The following is a 23,792-nucleotide window of genomic DNA, read 5'->3' as shown; positions in this document are numbered from 1 at the left end:
GAAAAAGAAAAAGAAAGAAAAAGAAAGAAAGAAAAAGAAAGAGAGAAAAAGAGAGAGGGAAAAAGAGAGAAAAAGAGAGAAAAAGTGAGAAAAAGAGAGAAAAAGAGAGAAAAAGAGAGAAAGAAAGAAAGAAAGAAAGAAAAAAACCCACCCATAAACATAGAAAAATAACTGAAAGAAGAAAATGTTAAGAGATGATTCCACGAGTAAAAGAATTAATAAAATTAGAGTAAGGTACAGCGATTTTATGGAGCTTTACAACTGAGATGAGACTTATATTTTAAAATGCCATTTTCATTGGGAACTATGCATTATGTAGGTAAAATTCGAGCACCAATTTCACTTGCAATTGAATCCATAGACACCAAAAGGAGGGAATTACACATTACTCTTTTTCCGTAAATATATATACTGTAGCAGACCATCCACAGATATTCTGAAAACAGCCCTCTCACTCATAGCCTAAAATGTTGGTTCTAATAGGAATATAGCATCTTCCTAATTTCTATTATTCAGCAAAACATTTTTAAGCAAAAGATAAAATTACTTATCTTTGAGTAACAGAAACAGGGCCATCATGTCATTGAAAAGGTGCTGATTTGCAACCTGTAATTAGGAGGATCTTCATAGGACAATAGAAGAAAAACTATTTTCTCTCAAAGGTATCCATAATACTAGATCTCCACTCTTGGAAGTGAAACAAATACACAGTTCTTACCCTGCACAATAATATAAAGAATATTTTCTGATGGGCAAGAGGGAGTAAGATATACTCTCTGGATTGTCTGACAGAAATATAACAATGACTGTAGGCAGGAGTGATACAGTTTTTAAAACTGTCAAAACTGGAAAAAAACTAAGCAGATCCTTCATGTCCATACAAATATTCTTTCACTTATATCCTGACAACAGTGTGCAATAAGAGCACGTGTGCAATAAGAGCATATCTGCAATAATGTTCAGTGGATGTTTGTAAAGAAAATGATCAGATTGGCTAGCAAATGTCCTATGTCAAATCAAGCTAAGAGACTTTGCAACAGATGAATATCATATGCAATGAACACTGGCATGACCTCAGAGATGTACTGCTGAAAAACTGCAAGAGGATTTGGAGGGAAAGAAACTTCATTGGAATTACAAGCAATGAGATGGGTTCCAGTGGTTGTTGTTCAAAAAAAAAAAGAAAAAGAAAAAAAATGTTTCTGACAGGTGTAAAGAGAAGACTAAACAGGTTGAATGTGCAGTAAAGAACAACTTTAATGAGACAAACTCTGACAAAGTCCCACTGCTTTTTTAAGACCAAAATTACAAAGGGATTAAGCTCACATTTGAAGATACGCTAACAGATGAATAAATCAAAACAGCTTGAAGATTACCTAGATGCTGAGAATCAGTTAATTCTACAAGATTAAAGATCATATTTATCCAATGCCTCAGAGACTACTATGAGATTCGTAACAGTTTACAGGTATAAGAACACAATTTTTTTTAAATTGGGATTTCAGTGTTTCTAAATAAGGACCAAGAAAAATGATGCTACAGTAGCAGTTTTGTGTGTTTTCAAAATAATTAAGAATGGAGAAATGAATGGAATAACAATAATGGCCCATCTTCGCGAACGAAGATTTGGGGAAAGGTCTTTTTACCTTTCCAGCCTGCGCAATGGATTTTTTAGGTGAGACACAGCCTGCGCTGAACTGAGCCCACCCTTTAATCCTAAGGTTCATCTGCCGGGGCCAAGCAAGCTTGGACAATGGCAGTGAGGTCCTCAGGACGTAGGTTTGTTTTTAGAGTGACCTTCTCATAGATGGATGGCCACACAGGGCTAACGACCTCCATCAGGCCAGGAGACCGGGGAATCGAACCCGTGGTCGCAGCAGTGAAAGTCCTGCACGCTAACCACTAGGCCACCAGGGGTCTCAAAACGAGAAATGAATGGAATAGTGGAAGATTAAACAGTAAACAAACCAAAATCTCACTTGATGTAAGTAAAAAAGGAACTTTACTAAAAAGAAGTAGTACAGTTCAGAAAAAGAATCTAGGAATTGACAGCAACATGAGTTGTGATATAAATGGCAGCAACACTGGCACCAACATGGGGATAAATACCCTGAGAAACCTGCCCATTTAACAACATTTTAGAATGAGACTTCTATAGAGGTTATCACATTCCTTTATCTACTTTTTTCTTGTTGCTTTTTTTTCTTTTTTATACTTTCTTCTGAAATATAAGAGGAAGCATTCTGGCCATATTGATGCATTTAATTTCAGACTGCAAGGATTATGGACGTATTTACAGTTTTTACTGCAAATGGTTGGAAGGAAAAAGGCCAAGGGAAGTGTAGATGTTTAAACTGTAGTTCATGACTGAGGCAGTACAAAGTACATTTGTATATCATGTACTGAGGAATACTGTACTGCAAATCCAAACACTTTTTTCTCCAACTATTTTAAAAGATATAGGCATTGAAATCTTTAAAATAAATGCAGTTCCTGAATGGAACCAATGGCTACATCCCTAAGTATGAGGAATAATGATGACAAGGTTTAGTGAAGATGCTATAATAAATGTATTTAGAGCACACAACAGTCTTAATTCACAGTTCAACTATTTGTAAAAGTTCAAAATTGATACTTCAAAGAGAAAAAAATAGCAACAGTACCTTGGCAAGTAAATTTTTTAGAAGGAGTTGTAAGAAGAAGTTTATCTGCCATTTCTCCAGGACCAGCACAACGTGCAATACCAGGTTCTTTGTATTCTGATTTTACCCAGTCAGATAGCCACTGCATGTTGCAATCACAATAAAGAGGATTTGCTCCAATAGCCCTGTGGAAAACAGACAAATGAAAAAGAAAATCAAGCTTTAAATCGTTGCTTTTTAAAAGAGAATCCAGAAAACAGGTTGGCAAAAAAACATTCAAATCACAAACCTACTCTCCCACCACCAAAATACCTGTAAGAGCACTGTCTCGATTTGGGTTCTGGATCAAGAAGTGACAGTTTTATCAATAAACTTGATCCAGAAACCTCACTATTCTGAACTGCATCAGGTGTGAACTTTGGTGAGCTTATACTAACTAGCTCTGTTTCACCATTGCTATGTAACGGCAAAGATCAGCTGCATGAGCAAAATGAAATGATACTGGGAAATTAGGTTAGCAAGAATAAAGTATTTCTTCTGAAGCAGCCAAGGCAAGTCCACAGAGTTGCGCCCTGATATTTTTCCTTTTCAGTTTATGGCTCCCAGGCTGGTATAAACCATCTGTTTTTAAGCTTCCAAATTTGATTTAATTATTTCCTCTTTGGAGCTCTACCGCTGAACTCACAACTATGTGCAGAATTCTGTAAGAGTTCTCTGCTGCACAACTACATTATCATCATGAAAGCACATCCATTTCTTTAAACAATGATCTTTCTGATTTTTTTAATTTAAAAAATTTAGCTGGAGATTTTCAGAATTAATTTCTGTAACAGCTTTTAAAGTTTTTATTTTCTCTGCTAGAAACTATAAATACTCTTATAAGTCTGAGAACAATGATACACTGTGTAGTTAATTTGGAGGACAGAAGCATTGTGCTATTTTATAAAGACGTACTTATGTTCCTTTTAAGAAATACAATAATCACAGAACTTTCGACAGATAATCTCAACATGTGCAAACACTGTCAAATTGCAGTATTAGAACATCCTCCTTCTCCAGATGTTTCAGTACTTTTTTTCGGATTGTTGCACAGCTTGGGTCAGTGGGTCTTCTAGAGATACAAGAAAGTCTTTGGCAAGCAAAGGCAATAGGAACTACCAGTGCTGAAACACTCTTTTCTGCCCCACTGAGCAGGAAGCCCTCTCATAATTTTCCTACGTTACAGCTGAACTCAAGAAAATATACGTATTTATTCAGTCAGGCTTAAGTCAGAGCAGTAACAAAAATAAGACTTGGTGACAGGGAACTTCCCATGCAAGGAGAAACCTAGAATTTTTCCACTCCATATATACAGGAGTCAATGGTAGCCTGAACTGAGATAACACAATTGCCCTGTTAAAATCAGAATGTTAGCAAGGATAACTGGTAGCCATTAAGAAAAAACATACCGGCAATACCAATCAAACTGATATAAGTTTTACTGATACTTCATGCAGATAAGCTAGTTGAATAGTAGCATTTGAATGAATTATCAACAACTGAAAGCTTAATCAGTATCAAATTTCTGAGAAATGTCCAACAGTGAACCAGAAACGAATAACTAAGATTTTTAACAACTGCAGCTGTTCAGAAACTTAAAATCCCAGATATATCTAAAGGTACTAGTCAACTTACTTCTCAAAGACTTAATAACTATCCATAAACACAGCAAGATTTGCAGAAGGCAGCTTGTTCTAATTTAGGTTCCCACTGAAAATTAAAAACCGGAAAAACATCGCCTCAAACTATATCCTGAAATCAGATGCCATGTGTTTAATGTCAACTTAACAGACACCAACACAGAATCACAGAATAATTTAGGGCACTCTGGAGGTCATCTAGTCTCACCTCCTGCACAAAGCAGGGCTACCTTCACAGTCAGGGTTGCTCAGGGCTGTGTCCAGCTGAGCTGTGAAAATCGCTAGGGATGGAGATCCTCCTGCTTCTTTGGGCAACCTGTTCCAAAGCTGAACCATCCTCACAGTGAAGAATTTTTCATTACGTTCAATCAAATTTTCCTTGTTGCAGGTTGTGACGGTTTACTCTTATTCTTCACTGTGTACCTCTGAGAAAAAACTGTCTCCAACACCGCTGTAATTGTCAAAGGCTTAAATACTATTAGATAGCTCCTTGGCGTCCCCCTCTCCAGGCTAGATAAGCCCAGTTCCTGTAGACTCTCCTCACAGTTCACACTGCTTGTCCCACACTGCTTTGTGCTGGAGAAACTGAACACATATTCCAGATGTGGCCTTAGGAGGGCCAAGCAGAAGGGAGTGATCACTGGCTGCTCACTTTCTAATTCAGCCCAGTGTCCTTAGCCTTCATAGCCATTAGGGTACATGGCACACAAGTTTAATTTGCAGCCCAGAAGCAGGCCCAGGATTTTTCTCTGGCTAGCCCCCAGCCTCTGGAGACGCATGAGCTTCTTCCAGAGAAGTCCTTTGCATTCTTTGTTTGATTATAGGAAATTTGCTGAACATAACCAAAGAAATACAGTTAACATCCGAATACTCACAGGTGGGATAATGCTGAAAGATCATTAAAGGCTCCTTCAGGAACAACAGAAATATCATTGCCATGTAAAGACCTTAAAAAGAAAATAAACACAATATATGCATAAAAATCAATTGGTTAACTTGGCAAATTTCATCTTCTGTAAAGTTTTCAGCTTTTCAGTTTTTTCTTCCAATTCCAGTTCCTTGGTGTTTCCAGCTGCTTGTTGTTTGGAGTTTTTTTAAGCTCTAACTGGCAGCCTACTTGTCATTTGATTTTTTGCATCCTGAATTTTCATAAGAAATGTAAATACTGAGATTATTTTAAAATTAACAAATAAAAGTTAATAAAGCAGGCACACTTCTGCAAAGTACTGATCGGATTTAGAGATAGCAGAAGAGTTATTAATTCTTTTTCTGCAACTCCCTGAAATTCTCATTAATTATGTTCATATGTTCTTTTAAATCTTTCATGGATTTGTGGAAAATACAGGTATTGACTGTTCATTAATATACGTATTAAGACTGTTGTCCTAATTTGATAGTAGAGTTAGAGAATGAAAGACTTCATTAAGCATCAATACTGGGAATAGCGTTATTTCTCTTGTTGCAAGCCCGCACAAAAATATCCCCTTTTCTATAAATTCATTCAGTTACATGAATATCTAACACATATAAAATTATGGCTCTTGAAATTATCCATATTTATATTAAATAACTGAAGTTATGAGAGCACACTTAAATAATGCCATACTTGAGACATTTAATCCAACTAAGCTTTTAAATGGTTATAAATTACCCAAATGAAAGCTAAAATTACATGTTCTACTGGGGACTTATGAAAAAGATTTTTTGCAGGCTTTTTTCTTAATGACAAACTGAAGCTGTAAATTAGACTGACTGTTCTTTATTTTCCTTTGTCCCTTTCCGTGGCTTTCAACCATGTTTTTCTTAGTGGTGAAATGGAAAGTTTTCTTGGAACCAAAAAGTAATGTTATTGATTTTCAATAGTTAACCATGATGCCATTGTTTTGGAAATACTCCCACATTAAATGAAACAAGACAGAAAGAAATTTAGTGCTGGAATAAAATATTCAAAATTCAACTGCAAAACCATCTCATGATAGAATTTATGCATATGGTATTTTTGCTAGACCTTAATGCTTATAACAAGGAAGAACATAACACAAAAAAAGAAATACAGGTAAAATTAGAAAGCAGAAAAATAAAAAGTGCATGTCTGTATATAAAATGTTCTCCAAGGTCACGTAACTTCTTGTGAAGCATTTTGAGATTATACTTTCCAAGAATGAAGCCACTTACATTTTTAAGGCTATGTAATTATCACTTCCCAAATATTTGACAAGTTTTAAAAGCTGCTAACTTCCTATGGATCTGCTATCTGCTGTACACAAATAAAAATTCTGTAAAATAGCAGTGATAAAAAATAATACTTACAACAACCTAAGTGATTTCAGCCCATCAAAAGTCCGTGCAGGGATACATCTTAGGCGGTTGTAACTAAGAATTCTGAAAACATATAAAATACTGTCAGCAAGTATATCAGTCATTCAGTAAACAATGCAGAACACGACCAAAATCAGCTTTTGCACACATAGCTAGTTAGGAAACAAGTTATTTTACAGCCTCCAAAACAAGCAAGCTTTAATATCAACTAAATGCCCAGTATTTCCAAGACCAAAAAAACCCCACTGTAATGCTTTCAAAGAGTCACTGTTACATGTTTAAACTTACAAGGTGAGCAGCTGAGTCATGTTGCTGAAGCTCTGATTAGAAAGAGTGCTGATTCTGTTGTTACTTAAATCTCTAAAAAATAAATTCAGAAATTCAGACCTTAAAATGACTGCCCCAGTCCTGAAACACTGTAAGTTAAACTGACAGACACATTATCTTTATTAGTAGAAGTAGTATCATCCTTGATATCAATATTTAAAGCAGCGCCTATTTTTATTCACATGCCGTATACAAGCCCACCAATTGTTTAGCTTGACCAATGAAAAGCATTTTCATTTCAACACAGATGAAAAAGCAGCCCAATGCATTCTTATACAATAGCAAAGTCCATCATGCTACCAAGTTAATAATGCAATCCTACATGAACTCAAATACAAAAACGAAAAGTGATGTTTTAAAGTGGAAGCCATTCTAGTCATGTCCCTAATGACATCTGAGTAAAGATCACCTAATACTCTACTTAACACTTACATACTGAAGACATTGAAGCCCAGAGCTATTATTGTAAAGAATTCTATCTAAGATTTATAGAGAAAGCCTTAACATCTTTCTTTGTCAATATTCTGATGAATAAAATCTAAAGCACAAGTATGATGAGAGCTGGAATGGTACGCTGGTAGCTTCATAGAAGCTTATTAAATGTGAATACTGCCTGTTCTTTATTCTCATATTGTGCTTCACTTTTCATTCTATGTTGACTATTTCACTATTGCTTACTGTATTTTGTGGTGAAATACTGCCTTTGTTTCTGAGGGGACCTTGATATTTTAACTTAAGAGTATGGTTGAATAGATATGCAATATACATATTTCTCTGCTTGAAATTTTCATGAAAGATAAATGACTCATAAAAATAAACATATTAGGCAAGTATAACAAAGCAATCTATTCAAAAGAGAAAGAAAAAGTTAAAAATAAACAAATTTCCTTGTTAATCTGCAACTCAAGAGACTCGTATGTAATTCTTTGGCCACAGAAGGACTATGCATAGTGGTCTTGTTTTTCAAACACAGTTGAAGAACATTCTCAACTTCGTAACAGCAGTATGAGTAAACATACAGAAGAATTTAAAATAATGTGCCCCACAGGTCTTATAAATGGAGACAATACTCATTTGCATTTTATTTATTTTTCACCTCTAATTTATTGTATTACATTTGTCTGCTAAATTGTTTGTGTGAGTTTTCTGATTACGAGGTAAAGTTATAAAGTTTCTGGCTGCATTCATCAAAACTAGACCATGAGTACTTAACGTCTGTGACGGAAGCCTTGTCACTTTGCTTCTAAGTAACCTCATCTCTAGACATATATCCAGTCTCCACTGATACTCTTACTGCACACTGTTTCTCATACAGAGGTTCCAAAGTATATATTTTATGTGTGCTGCAAATTAGATCTTGTATAACTTCCCTAAACAATTCACAAAGATTTCCTACAGGCTCTACACTGTGTACATTTGAGAAGATTACAAGGGTTTACAAATAGAATATTTGTAAAGTTGTTTTTTTTTAATTTATGATCGTGACTATTTTTGTCTAGCATGAGGGAAATAAAGGAAATTAAGATCTTGTTTTTAAATGCGAAACTATTTTCAAATTTTGCAGCAAAGCTCTAAACCCAGTCAAAAAGAAATTTAAGGGATCCTGTTACTCCCCTCCTCTTTTCATTCTGATTATAATGAAACCACAAACTGCTTTCAGAGTGTAACACAGTTCAACCTCAGGTGGTATAAATTTTTATAGTCCTAACAAAGACCACGGAATTACAGCCACTTACATCTACACCTTCCTGTTTCTCTCACTGTACACTTAGAAGGTACAGAAATCATATTCATACCATTCATGAAGTAGAGGTAATAAATTTTAGAGCAACTAATGATTTGTCTCAAATCACATAGTGAGTCAGTGATGGAGTTGTCAGTAAGGCATCTTATACAAGCTCTCTTCTTGAGTCATGAAAACCATATATTGTGGGAGAAACAGAATATGTGGCATTCCTACACGAAGCATAGCATGGAGCGAAGCATGCCACTGAATGCTTCTTCTGTAAATTAAATCATTCTAGTGTTTTCATGGAGTTGTGTCAAAAAATGCTGTATTACCCTAACACCTTACTCTAATTACCCTGACTCTATAAGATCTTATGTCTCTTTCGTGGGTAACTATAATTTCTGGTTATTTACTTTGTGATGTAATCACTGGAATGAAATACCCTTGTTCATAAAATGTGACCAAGTCTATTATACGTAAGAAGTGATAAGTGGAATAAAATATCCACAGTTATAAAACATGAATGGGTATTATATTTGCTGAAAGATACGATACATTTTACAGGCTTTTTCTTATACATAAAATCAGGTATAATTGAGTAGGGTATTTTGTTTTGTTTTTAATTCCAGTAGAGAAAGTTGATCTAAAACTACTTACATGAGTGTTAAATGCTTGTAGTTGGAAAGCTCTTTCGGAACAAGGGTAAACTGATTTCCATCCAAATAACTAAAAGAGGAAAATAAAACAAATAGCATTATGTATTTCATTAAAATAGTAGCATCTTCATCCACTAATCTCTGAATCCAACAGTAAAGTTAATAGCAAATGAACACATACTATTTCTATTTGAAAAGAAAGCTTGCTTACAAATTTTGTTTTTTAGAGACACAACTGAGGCTCTGTAGACTAGGATCCAAATGCTACTGTATCATATATAATTAATATTGTGAAGTAACAGTAATAAAACCCAACTCCTACATAATAGTTTCTATTATTTCATAAAGACTCTGCAAAATGAGGTATTTATCATCTCCATTTCCCACACATCTATAGCTGAAAAGTAAATCTGACTTCTGCAAGTCATATTAAGTGTGGATTTTGAGCTATCATAAATAGAAACAGATCCTGATATTACAGAGACAGTCCTTTACAGCTGAAACAGCAAGGTCTGGTCCTAGCTCTAACAGTAAATTCATTTGTCATGCCTGTAGTTCAGGTCACCTTCCCTAATTTATCCCTGTATATTTCATGAGACATTGGTAATTAACATACCACAATCCTATTCCTATAGAGTACATTAGGGACTAAAGACAGTCATCAACTACTCTTCACTAGAAAAGTTAGATTCCGCCCCCCCACCACCACTCTGCACTCCCCTTTGTAGGTTCACAGCTCCTCTATTATACTGCTCACTCTTCTCTCATGCTCATAATTCTCAATAACAGACTTGTTCATCCTTAGAGTTAATGGGTATAGAGCCATCAAACTACATCGGCACCCGCGTTACAGGTAAAGGAAGGCAACAAGCCTTGCCTAAAAATCTCCCAGTGTGCAGCCAGACATAGCAAAGTTGGAGTGGAGGGGTTCTTCATGTAACCAGAGCAAGTAGTTTAGAGATGATAAGAAGTGCTGAATTAACCTGGTTCTTTGAAATGAAGCAGATAGTGGCGAGAAGATTAAAGGTCTTTAGTTTTTCAACTGGGGCAAATGACTTGCTCACGGTAGTATTACCTAGGTCTCCTGGAACCCAAGTGAAAACTACACCCCCATTATCCCAATACAAAGAAGATATTTTAGCCATCCAAATACTTGGAACATGCTTGAGTTCCAAGTGGTCTTTGAGAGCGGTCTTTGATAGAGACTTTTTTACTTTTATTTTGAGCTTAATGTCTTTATGTGTGCTGCGACATCTTTGGAAACTTTTCTCTTAACTAAACGGATGAGCTGACACTCAGTTAAACTAAATGAAATAACCATCTACCTCTAACAGAAAAAGCTCTCTTTCTCTCCTATTTTTTTTAACTTTTTTTTTTTTTTTGTCCTTGGACTGCGCCTTCTTAGGGCTGCTTGCCAAATTCAAAATACGTGTCCCAAGAAGTTTTACGGTTACACTATGTTAATGGCATCTCACAAATGGTGGTGAATAGAGCACAGGCTCATATAATTAATTATCAAAAAAACAAACCAACTTTTAAACTTTCTGAAGAAGTAAGTATTGTGAAGAAATTCTTTTATGACAGATACATTAGGTTATACTGCTTTAGCTTCATTAGAACAGAAGTACTACAAGTATCCACCTGCCTGATAAAAATTCCTGCTTGTTCAAATGAAGCAACTATTAAGATATTTTATAAACCACATGAAAAGTACATCTCAGAAGAGCTATGCATGCTAGTGAGCAAGAAGAATCAATCAGTATGCAACTGTTAACAGAAACCACCTCCATTATCCTTTTGAAAAATATGCTGAATTGCATGCTTAGATACTAATTAAAGCACACAAATCTGTACGCAATTGAATTTTCAGTCACAGGGTTCCACTTGCAATTCCAAAAGTACCTCTCTTTGGCTGCTTAGTTTTACATTGCATTGATGACCTTGCATTGCCAAATTGTATTTACTATACCAGACTATATTCAATGAAGTAATCTTCTCTTTGAGAAAAAAAAAACAAAAAACCACCAAAACCAAAACCTAATGAAGCAAGTTATAGGTTTATATAGCTGTATGTTAATTTGAGTTCTTAATAATTTCATTTTATTAACAACTAATGCTTTTCGGATGCTATTATGCAGCAGACTAATGGTGGAGAGAAATCTCAGAATCTTCTACATAATATCAAACTGTAAAACAGTCACGTTTTTTGGTGTCACTTCAGTCACTTTTTTAGTAACTTAAGATACACAGTTATGATGTCTTCTGGAAAAGCACTACATTAACCAGGCATTATGAAACGTTATTAAGTACTTGCCATATATAACCCAAACCTACTTTTTTTCTTGTAAATAATTTTTTATCTATTTCTTTCAATACGTGACCTATCTGATCAAGATTCAAGACAATTGAATAACTCAATTTTTAGGTTCGTATTTTCCCTTTCATAATGCATAAAATTGACTTATCTAGTCTTATGAGTAGCTTATTCAGTTATTATCTTCAAACAATACAAGCTCTTTTTTATATCAGTGTTAATGTCCACCTGCATATTCAAATTATACGTTTCATAAAATGCAATCGTAAACATTTTTCTCATAGAAAAATGTATCAAAAGATTAATAACATATCCCAGATTGTATAAAACTGCCTGTGCATAAAGGAAAATTTTCTAGTATTTCAGTATTTTTGAAATATCACAAAACTATCATAATCACTGAATTACAGAATATCTTGAGTTGGAAGGATCACAGAATCACAGAATTGTTACGGTTGGAAGGGACCTCTGGGGATCATCCAGTCCAATCCCCTGCCAAGGCAGGGTCACCTAGAGCAGGTGACACAGGAACTCATCCAGGTGGGTTTCAAATGTCTCCAGAGAGGGAGACTCCACAACCTTCCTGGGCAGCCTGCTCCAGTGCTCTGCCACCCTCAATGTAAAGAAGTTCTTCCTCATGTTATGGAAGAACTCACGTTGAGTTCTTGTGGTTTCTTTATGGCCAATGCTCCTTCTCCTATCACTGGGCACCACTGAAAAGAGTCTGGCACCATCCTCTTGACACCCACCTTTGAGATATTTGTATGTATTGATGAGATCCCCTCTCAGTCTTCTCTAGACTAAACAGGCCCCGATCCTGCAGTCTCCCCTCATAAGAGAGATTTCCCAGACCCCCAAACACCTTAATGACCCTCTGCTGGAGACCAGAATTGAATGCAATACTCCAAAAGTGGCCTCACATGGGCTGACTAGAGGGGGAGGATCACATCCCTCGACCTGCTGGCCACACTTCTCCCAATGCACTCCAGGATTATCGAGTCTAACTCCTGGCCCTGCACAGGACAGCCCCAAGAATCACACCATGTGCCTGAGAACATCATCCAAATGCTTCTTGGACTCTGACAGGCTTGGTCCTGTGACCAGTTCCATAGGGAGCTTGTTCTAGTGGTCAACCACCCTCTGGGTGAAAAACCTTTCTTCACCATAATTTTGCTTCCCACTGAAGTGAAACTGACAGGCTTGTAGTTATCAGGGTCTTGGTTACCAGGTTACCCTCTTGCCCTTCTCAAAAACTGGGACAACATTTTCCAGTTTCCAGTTGACTGGGACCTCTGCAGATTCCCAAGAACATTCAAAAATCATTGAGAGAGGCCTTGCAATGACATCAGCCAGCTCTTCGAGTACTCTTAGATGAATCCCATAAGGACCTATAGATTTATAGAGATCCAGCAGGAACAGCAAATCCTGTTCAAGTTTGGGGTTGGCAGGGAGTTAACTGTCCTCACAGTCATGGTCCTGCAGCTCAGGGCACTGGGACCCTCAGAGCACATCACTGGTGTTGAAGACCGAAACGAAGAAAGCATTTAACATCTCTGCTTTGTCTATGTCCCTGTTTGTAGATGACCATCTACATCAAATAATGGGCCAGTGTTAGTTCTGGACTGGCTTTTGCTTTTGACACATTTAAAAAAGCTCTTTTTATTGTCCCCAACAGTACTGGCCAGCTTCAACTCCAATTCGGCTTTGGCTGCACCCATTTTCTTCCCACAGTGGTAAGGAGCATCTCTATATTCCTCCCATTTCACCTGACCTTTTTTCCACTGGACAACCACTTTACATTTTTTGCCTTATCTCCAGAAGATCCTTGCTTAGCCCAGGCAGCCTTCTGCCTCACCTACCTGACTTTGTCATTTTCAAAATGCTTGCTCTTTTGCTTTTAGCAGGTGGTACTTAAAAGTGATCAGCACTGATGAATTGCAGTACCTTCAAAAACATTTCCCATGGGGATCTTACTCACTAGTTCCCTGAGCAGCCTGAAGTCTGATCTCCTCATATCCACAGCTGAAGTTTTGCTGGCACTTTTCTTTCTGTCAGCAGAGATTTTAAACTCGACTGCTTCACGATCACTGTGGCCGAGATGGACACCAGTTGCACTTCACTCACAAGACTGTCTTACTAACAAGCAACAAATCAAGGAGAGCACCTTTCCTAGTCAGCTCCCTTAGTACCATAAAGTTACTGTCCAGGTGTTTTTGGAATCTTCTGGACCTGTTTGTGCCAGCTCTGTAGTATTCCCAGTTAACATCTGGCAACTTGAACTCCTTGATAAAGATGAAGGCTGTTGATTTAGAGGATTAGGGTGGTTGACTGTTGACTTGGAGGTATAAAAGAAGTAACTTAGAGGTATAACACCCATGTTCAATATGAAAGTTTATTAACACATTTATATATTGTTTTCTTTTTGTTTTTTTATGTAATTGAACTTCAGTCCTTAACCAGTGACCAGAGGTTAATCAGATTCACTGTTGTCCATAATTTAATCCATTTTAACATGGTATCCACATTCAGCTATACGATGGTTCAGTGTTAATTCAAACTTAACCTCAAATTTCTCAAGATGATGTGAAAGTCTTTATATCTATAAAGTGGTAGATTAACAAATTTCGACTGATCTACTGAATTCAATTCTTTGTTTCCTTTTCCCCTCATTCTTGAACCTGACAATATAAATCTGACACTTCCATAATTTTCATAAAAGGGAAAAAAGGGTGCCACTTACAGTTCAGTTACATCTTTTGGGATGCCTTTAGGCAAAGCTTTTAGGCCTTTGTTGCTGCAGCGAACTACTGTGTCCAGACAAGTACATTCTGCAGGACAGCGGGACAGTGGAGAGCAGCTATTGTCATCATTTCCTGGTTAACAAAAATGAACAGATGCTAAGCTTGCTAATAAATGTCACTTCAATATTAGCAATGATAGCCCACATGGATTTTTTTAACTAAACATGTTATTTCTACATTATAATATCTCAAGGTAGGGAAAAAATCACATTAGCTCTGTAAACCATTGCTCCAAGAATTTACATTTCAGGTGATGCTTTTCTTAGTACAATGCTGTTTTAGTAGGTAAGAATGCTATTATATGGAAAAAAATGATTAAAGAAAGAATAAAACCTGAAATGAAAGAAAATAAAATTAACAAACTATTAAAAACAGTCTCTTTAAAAAAAGATACAGCCTTGAAAATTGCGAACTATTAATGCAGTAAATGGAGGTATGTGTAAGAAATGCAAGATAGCAGCCTTTTTTTTTCTTTATTAAGTATTAGTAAAGTCACAAGCTAGGCAAAACGTCACGTTATTTGATCAAATAACCTGAAAGCATGCTTGATTCAAGCATCAGCATTTGAAAATATTCTCATCTGAACTATAGTATTTGATCAGTTTTTTTATATTGTTTCTAAATTATTATTTACAGTACTAAACATAGGCATGAAAAACTTTTGAAAGCATATATACAACAGCCTGTGCTTGCTGATCATACAAAAATGAGTGGAAGATATTTAAACTGATATAGAAACAGCACGGAGTGCAGATGAAGTTCTTTAAAGCAGAATGCTTTGGGATCTATGGGAATCACTACACTATACACATGAAAGCTGAAATTATAGAATGTTCAAATATTAATTTTCTTACCATCATCACATGTAAAATCCTGAATTGCCACATCCTGGATAGGAATCTCTTTGAGGAAGTAAGGTTTTTGGCAGCGAGGGTTCCCCGTCACAATGCGTTTCTTCCTTAGCCAGTCTCCAAGCCACGCGAGATGGCAGTTGCAGTTGAAGGGATTGGCCAAGAGGTTTCTGAGAACCACAGGAAAGTTTACCTCAGGTGACACCATCTTTTCATCCTAAGCATTCTATTTTTATTTTCAAAAAGCTGAGCTTAAACTCTGTTCTTCAAACAATACTATGTACAAACCATAGATGAAAGTTGTAATTTAGGCTCTATGTGAGGAATCTTGATACAACTCATTTAGAAATAATTTAAAACTGTCAAAGACCCGACTTCATGTCAAGCCACTCTGTACTGATAATGCAATAATTTCATATAGAGATGCAGGCTGATTACTTGACATTATTAGCTTTAACCTGACAATGGTTATTCCGTTAATTTACCATCTCAGGATTTCCATCTTTTATTTGCTCCAGAGAATAAGTTTCCTATCTGAAGTGACAGCTAAGTTGATTACATGCCAGTTACAAAAATGAATTTACTTCCAAAAGTCTCAGTACTTTTGGCACCTCCTTATTTCAGCACATACCTATCAACGATTCTATTATTTATAAACATGTCATCCTTAATATGCAAAATTAGTCACTGGGTGCAAGGTGTCACTTTTTATGCAAAAAGGGGATTAAGTACTTTCCTGAATTATGCTACCTACAACCCGCATTTCTTCATTAAACTGTGGCAGCTTTGCTCACTGTTTTCACTTAAATTACATCACATTTAAAGAAAAAAAGGGATTTTTTTAAATAGAAAATGAGACTGAAGGTTCATTATAAAACATGTATGAATTAAGATTCTCAGCAGGTCAAAGAAATTTAAGACAGTAATTGGGTGGCACAGGGCAGAAAGGCAGACAACATGGTGATTCAACCAGCTGTGATTGTGCACTGCCTACCCAAAATGTGGCTTTCAACCTGGTTTTGGAGCAGTGGGCTTCTGCAAGGGGAGCGAGTAGGATGTTTTTCCTACCTTCTCAGGCACTTCTGGAAACCAGTCTAATGCTGCATCACAGGGCACCATGAAAACATACTCTTCAAGTGCCCAAGATGGCCCAGAGAATAAACTTTCCTAAAAATCCCTCTACAAATTCTTTTTTTTCCCTTACCTTTAACTTTTTTTCCCCTTAACCACATGCTGCGAAATTACAGAGCAGATCATTAAGGGGAAGGACCCCAAAATGTCAGAGATTTAAATTTGGCTACAGTAAGAGACGAACGTGACTTACAAGGTAGAGAGTGAATGCAAGGTGTCGAAGGAGCCGGGGGCCACGGTGGTGATCTGGTTGTCATACAGTGAGAGCAGACGGACAGAGCTCAGGCCCGTGAAGCTGTCGTTTCCCACACAGCTCACCCGGTTGCTCCTCAACATCCTGAGAAAGAAGGATCAGCATTCCTCAGCTTAGCCCAAACAGGGGCAGGAGCTGGAGTGGTTGCTGAAGCAAGGGTCAAGAGGAATGATTCCAAAGAGGTTGCCACCAGTGAAGGGACCACAAGTGCAGTGACCCCTGTGCCACTGAAGGGACTGGGTGCAGTGTGTGTGGAGGTGACTGGAAGATAGAAAGGCAGATAGGTGGGTAGGTTTCACAGAGGCAAGGGGTGCTTCACAGAATGGGTAAGGTTGGAAAGGACCACCAGAGGTCATCTGGTCAAACCTCCCTGCTCAAGCAGGGTCCCCTAGAGCATGTTACTCAGGACTGCGTCCAGATGGCTTTTGAGTATCTCCAGAGGAGACTCCACAATGCCCTTCGGCAACCTGTTCCAGTTTCCCCTAAGCATTTTTATTTTCAATACCAGAATCAATAATTATGAGTTTTTAACTGAAAAGAAATGAAACTGATTGAAATTCCCCAAATCAGACATACACAGGAGCCCCGTCTTCATGTTTCCAAGGCTAATGACTCCAGAACTGCTATGTATATAGAGCAGAAGTTTGTACTAGATGACCTCCTCCTGAGGCTCCTTTGACGTCACTTTTCTTAGGAAAAATTCTAGAAACTACTTCTACTGCATTCTGAAGGATTTAATTTAAATGAAATCAGGCTAACCTGACTCCTCCTAATCATGACTCTAAGGTTTAATACAAATTTCAGAATACTAAGTAAGAAACACCAATTCTAAAATCTCTAATTTCTATAAAACTTACGAGCTTTGAAGTTTGTGGTTCGCGTCTCTGTCCATCAAGAAAGAATAATTTTTCCCCATGCTCTTGTCTAAGATTAGCTGCTTTAAATAATTTTAGCAGCTTTTACTGCAAGGTTAGAAATTGTAGACTTGATTTATTAAAAACACCTAACGTCTATGGACAGCTGAAGCCCCAAAGACCATTTAATTTTGGCTCTGCTCTGCAGATCAGAAGGAAAGGCTCTCTGAAAAAGGCCAAGAAACTGTAGATTGTATAAACATCTATTTTTTTTGAGTGGAAAGAACTGAACTGCCTCATGGAAAGAATGAAATGAGTTCAAGCTATAGCGCTTTTAATCCTCCCTTCACTGTTGAAATGACATAAAAATTACTTAGGAGAGAATAATTTCCCACATTTCAATATCCACCCAAACAATTTTTTCCTCTAGCAAAATTCCCAGTAATGGTTGAGTTGATTTGAATCAGACTCCATTATGTAGAATGTGTAATTTCTGTGCAAAATTCTGTTACTTTGATGCAGATGATTATTCCCATTTCCACTTCTGAAGTTGAATGTTTACCCATTCTCAACTGCTTCATCGTTTTAGAAGACTTATTATACCCCTAATTAATAATCAACGAATTAATAGAATATATAACTTCTTGTATAATAGGAACAATAACTAAGATATGCTTAAATAATCCATAGTTAATTCTCCAAAATCAATTTTTTTAGGACAGATAGAATATTACTTTCAAAAATACCTGGAAGAAAGGAAGAATAAAAACACCCAAATAATTACACTTACAGTGTTTTGAGACTTTCTAGTCCTTTGAACATTTTGTGTCGAACACTTTCCAAGCGGTTGCTGGTGAGTAATAGTTCATTCACACCAGAGGCTCCATCAAATGCCCCTTCTTCGATATCTGTAATCTTGTTATTGCTCAGGTTTCTATTACACATTAACAAAAAAAGAGAAGAACATGTTTTCTTTTATAAATACCCTACATTAACTGTTAAATGCTGTAGACTGGGTGAAATTTCAAGACATTGAGTTAGAATCATAGAATCACTAAGGTTGAAAAAGACCTCCAAGACGATCAAATCCAACCTTGATGCAATAACCAAGTTATTGTATAAAAGCAACAAATATATCATTCAAATTCAAACTAATAAAAGCAAAATCCAATGCTCTTCTAATTAAAGAAGTAAAGATTTTTAAAGCAATCTTTGGAAGATGTTTTTAAATAACGGCAATTACCCAGTCCATGCTGTTGCCACACAAGAACATTTTCATAATTGTGAATCTTGTCAGTAACTGTGTATTTTTTCAGGTCTCCAGTCTTTGTAGCATTTTTAGATGAATAAATAACAAAATGATACTGTATGAGTAAGCACAGCTAACCTCTCTGGTTTCTTTATTTTATCTCACTAGACAAATGTAAGAAATCAGTATAAACAGCAACATATGCAAATGAAATGTGTGAATGTAAACAGTACATGAAATGGTAATAATTTATGACATTAGTTAGAAAGGATGGTTTATAAGCAAGATAGTTCATTTATCTGCAATTTGCATGCAAAGTGGATCAAAATGTGGGAAAATTACCTAAAATACTACCAAAATATTTAGTGTTTACTATTTCAGTTGAAATATGGAAATTACATCCCAAATGGGCAGTATCTGTACTATACATATACAAAAGCATACATACTCAACAACACACATTTTCCTAAATATTTTTCATGTCACATGAAACAAACAAAACAAAATGAGAATAACTATTTACATATATTACAGAAGTACATATCTACACACTAAATAGTTATAATACACCAGTGATTTTTCAAAAGCTCTTAAAAACACCCTGAGACAATGTAAAAAGGAAGCGAAGCTAAAGACTTTATTTGATGGAATTAATTGTGCTGGGAAGAAAATCAAACATTTTTTGATGCAATTTCTAGAACAGCATTTTCATCATCCAAAACAAGAAAGATACTATTTGTTAAAACAAAAATTAATATGCCTGTCAGAATGAATGGGTGCCTTTATCTAAGACATGGAAAACAAGGAGTTGTGGCTTAATCTTTAGTGCTGACTACTCTTTCTAGCCTAGCTGAAATTTAATGTACACCTTGCCTGTGATGAAAGATACAATCATAGAATGATAGAATCGGTTAGGTTGGATAGGACTTTTAATATCATAAAGCCCAAGCATTTAACCCACCACCGCCAAGCCCCCCATAAAAACATGTCCCTAAGTCTTTTAAATCCCTCCAGGGATGGTGACTCCACCACTTTCCTGTGTGGCCTGTTCCAATGCTTGACAGCCCTTTCCATGGAGAAATTTTTCCTAATATCCAGTGTAACCTTCCCTGATGCAATTTGACATCATTTCCTCTCATCCTGTCACTTGTCTTCGGAGAAGAGGCTGACTCCCATCTCACTACAAGCTCCTTTCAGGTAGTTGTAGAGAGCGATAAGGTCCCCCCTGAGCCTCCAGGCTAAAGAACCCCAGTTTCCTAAGCTGCTCCACACCCTTCAACAGTGTTGTTGCCCTTCTCTGGACTCACTCCAGCACCTCAATGTATTTTTTGTAGAGAGGGGCCCAAAACAGAACACAACACTCAAGATGTGGCCTCACCAGTGCCAAGTACAGAGGGCCAATCACTTCATTAGACCTGCTGGCCACATTATTTCTGATATAGGCCAGGATGGCATCGGCCTTCTTAACCACCTGGGCACATGCCAGCTCCTGTTCACCTGGATGTTGACCAGTGCCTCTAGGTCCTTTTCTGATGGGCCATTTTCCAGCCACTCATCCCCAAGCCTGTAGCAATGTATGGGAACGTTGTGATCAAAGTGCAGGACCCGGCACAAGGACTTGTTGAGCCTATATCATTGGCCTCTGCCCATCAATGTAGCCTGTCCAGATCCCCCTGCAGAACCTTCCTGCCCTCCAGTAGATCAACACTCCTGCCCAGCTAGGTGTTGTCTGCAAACTTGCAGAGAGTGCATTTAATCTTTGTCCAGATAATTGAGAAAGATATTAAACAGGACTGGCCCCAATACTGAGAACACAACTTGTGACTGTCTGCCAACTGGACTTAACTCCATTCACCACCACTCTCTGGGCCTGGCCATTCAGCCAGTTTTTTACCCAGCAGAGTATACGTCCATCCAAGCCATGAGCAGCCCGTTTATCCAGGAGAATGCTGCGGGAAATGGAGTCAAAGGCTTTACTAAAGTCTAAGTAGATAACATCCACAATCATTGCTTTCATTTAGTTTCACAGTGGAGCTGTTCAGTCTTCTGTAAGGTGTTGCAGAAGACTGGAAGCAAGAAACTCATTATTTCTTATCTCAGCTGGTTTATCCATGTCAAGCCCTTAGTTTCCTAAAATCTTTTTTGCTCCTGGTGTAATATGGATACTACTTCACCCACTTCACACAGATATTTTAAGGATTAATGTTGCATAGCTAATCTATGTTGCAGTGCATACACATAGTTTAGTAGTGATGAACCGTCAAATCAATGAAACATTTAGGTCTCAATTTTTCAATGTCATCTGTGCAGAAAGTCCTTTGCACCTATTTTGAACCTCCAGAAGAAATATGAGCCCCACAAAAATATAGAATTCACTCATATTGCTGACTCTGTAGCATCAGTACCTCACTGCTTTCCAGCGATGCTAAGTATTCACTGTATTAATCTCTGAATGAAAGAATGTTGTGACAACTGGTAACTATATTAGGAAGTTACAGAGCAGTATTATTAAAATAGCAAACCTTTCATTAACATTTTTTCAATTTTGTCCCTCCTCAAATAACCAGATTTCAAAGCCCTTGGGAGTTCCAGCAGACAGGTACACCGAGATTGATTAATACTCTTCCTTTTCTTTTGTCTTGAACACCTCCTCAACTTAAAAAAATATTCTTAAATACGAAGAGCTCGTATATGTATATATGTGTGTAAAAATGTGTATATGTATGCATGTGTATGTATGACACATCAAGTTTTTTATTAATTTCATAGGATTATAAAATCACAGAACAGTTTGGGGAAGGGACCTTAAATATCACTCCTCTGCAGGGCCATCTTTCACTAGCCCAGGTTGCTCAGGGCCCCATCCAACCTTGTCCTCAACACTTCCAGGGATGGGGCATCCACAACTTCTCTGAGCAACCTTTTCCAGTGCCTCATCACCCTCAGAGTAAAGAATTTCTTTCTGATATCTAATCTAAACATACTGTCTTTGAGTTTAAACCCATTCCCCCTTGTCCTATCACCATATGGCCTTGTAAAAAGTCCCTCTCCATCTTTGTTGCAGCCTCCCTTCAAATACTGCAAGGATGCAGTACTCCACACGGGGTTTCACCAGTGAGGTAGCAGGGCAGAATCACATCCCTTGACCTAATGGCCACACTGCTTTGATGCAGCTCAGGATATGACTGGCTTTCTGGACTGCAAGTGCACATTGCTGGCTCATGTCGAGCTTCTGATCAACCAATATCCCTTTTGATTTGTTCATCCCCCAGCCTGTACTGATACTGGGAGTTGCCTTGACCCAGGTGCAACACCTTCCACTTGGTCTTGTTAAACCTCATGAGATTCCCAGGGACTCACTTCTTGACCTTGTCCAGGTCCCTCTGGATGGCATCCCATCCTTCAGGTGTGTTAACTGCACCACTCAACTTGGTGTCATCTGAAAACATGCTGAGGGTGCACTCAATCCCCTTGTCTATGTCATTGATGAAAACACTAAAAAGCACCGGTCCCTGTACAGACCCTGAAGGACATGATTTGTCACTGATGTCCATGTCCACTAAGCCATTGACCACTACCCTCTGGATGCCATAGTCCAAACAATTTCTCATCCATCTAACATCCATCATCGAATTCATCTCCCTCCAATTTAGAGAGAAGGATGCTGTGGGGGACCATGTCAAAGGCTTTACAGAAATCCAGATAAATGACATCTGTACCCCTTCCCTTGTCCACTGATTCTTCATATTGACACTTGATATTTCAAAAGTACACTATAGCAGTAAAAAGTGCCCATCTGAGATTCCTGGAGAATGAAGAAAGCTGGCTATCTACTGTATAGAACCAGAACAGTTCATTTTTTGGTTTCACATTGCTGGGGTTTTTTTTAAACTTTTTATCTACAAAATCAGTAATAAGTATTTAACTAATTGTGATCATGACAGCTGCCAGCAAGGATCTGTATAAGTTTAACAATAGTTTAAGTAATACTATTGCTCCCCTTCAGATTTTGGTCACTAGTAATTTAGACTGGTCTTTTACAAATGGCAGTCACTTGGTTACTACAAAGCAGTGATCATTAAACTGATCTATTTTTACTTGCATTTTTCTTCACTTACTATTTATGTTTGGATTTAATCCTGAAAAGATTGAGCACAGAGTCACTAAGTCTATCTAAATCATCTACTCTCAAATATGTTTTTTACATAAGCTAAAGAAAGCTTTTCATAGATTTATTTTTAGTAACAACTGCAACTGGTAAGATTATAAACTCCTCTTAGAACATTAACTGTTAACATGGACTTACAATGATGAGCTATCAAACCATTTTTTCTTAGTCATTTTAATTTTGATATCCCTCTCACCTAATGACAATTTAATGAAGCACAGAATCAAAGGCATGTCTTTAATGTGCTGAAAGAGGCAAAACTGTCTGGTTAGGGAGTAATACAGGAAGTTACAAAAGATTACTGGAATCTTTTTTAAGCAGCTTATACTGCAAGCTCCCTGCTGTGGCTGCATAACAGACCAGCTGGCTGGACACTGCTGCGAAGGTGCTGGAGCCATACACCATAAGAAGTTGTTGCTGGCAGTGCCTAGTCCCATAGAGAAGAGCTGCCAACTCTGACCTACCTCAGTGATTAATTTAAACCCATTCTTGATTTTCAATTAGAATATTCTGAATCTTTTGTAGATAAGAACTAAGAAAGGTGGAGAGACACAGCAAGGAGCTAACATGCTGTCTGAATAGACAAGGTCACTGAAGTTGCACTTACATTTTACGGAGCTGAGGAAGTTTCTTAAAGATTCCAGTAGCTTCCAGGACTGAAAATTCATTGTTATTTAGTCGCCTAAAAGAAATTACATCAATTTCAGAAAAAATTATTCAGGCATAGGTACAGAATGTTCTACATTAGGTGAACTTTTCGACTGGTTGCACTGAATAGCTGGTGTTTAACTGGTAGATGAAGAACAATTTCTTATATAC

The 23,792-nt window shown here is 37.2% G+C and overlaps 1 protein-coding gene across 11 annotated transcripts in view; it reads right to left on the bottom strand.

Annotated features, from left to right (window-relative positions):
- The window catches only part of SLIT2 (slit guidance ligand 2), a 268,106-nt gene that overhangs the window by 40,074 nt on the left and 204,240 nt on the right, over positions 1–23,792 (bottom strand). For all 11 annotated transcript variants that reach the window (XM_027686448.1, XM_027686452.1, XM_027686443.1 and 8 more), the window contains 10 exons: positions 23,581–23,655; positions 18,347–18,490; positions 16,643–16,786; positions 15,322–15,488; positions 14,407–14,539; positions 9,354–9,422; positions 6,929–7,000; positions 6,632–6,703; positions 5,197–5,268; positions 2,664–2,827 (listed from right to left, as the gene is read on the bottom strand). In XM_027686448.1, coding sequence (XP_027542249.1) covers positions 2,664–2,827; positions 5,197–5,268; positions 6,632–6,703; positions 6,929–7,000; positions 9,354–9,422; positions 14,407–14,539; positions 15,322–15,488; positions 16,643–16,786; positions 18,347–18,490; positions 23,581–23,655 — 1,112 coding nt within the window. The remainder of the gene's footprint in view (positions 1–2,663; positions 2,828–5,196; positions 5,269–6,631; positions 6,704–6,928; positions 7,001–9,353; positions 9,423–14,406; positions 14,540–15,321; positions 15,489–16,642; positions 16,787–18,346; positions 18,491–23,580; positions 23,656–23,792) is intronic.

Source organism: Neopelma chrysocephalum, unplaced genomic scaffold (genome assembly GCF_003984885.1).
Source record: "Neopelma chrysocephalum unplaced genomic scaffold, ASM398488v2 Primary Assembly neopelma1_71, whole genome shotgun sequence".
In the NCBI taxonomy this organism is placed as follows: Eukaryota; Metazoa; Chordata; class Aves; order Passeriformes; family Pipridae; genus Neopelma; species Neopelma chrysocephalum.
The sequence above is the reverse complement of the archived record's forward strand: the minus strand, read 5'-3'. Positions and strand labels throughout refer to the sequence as shown.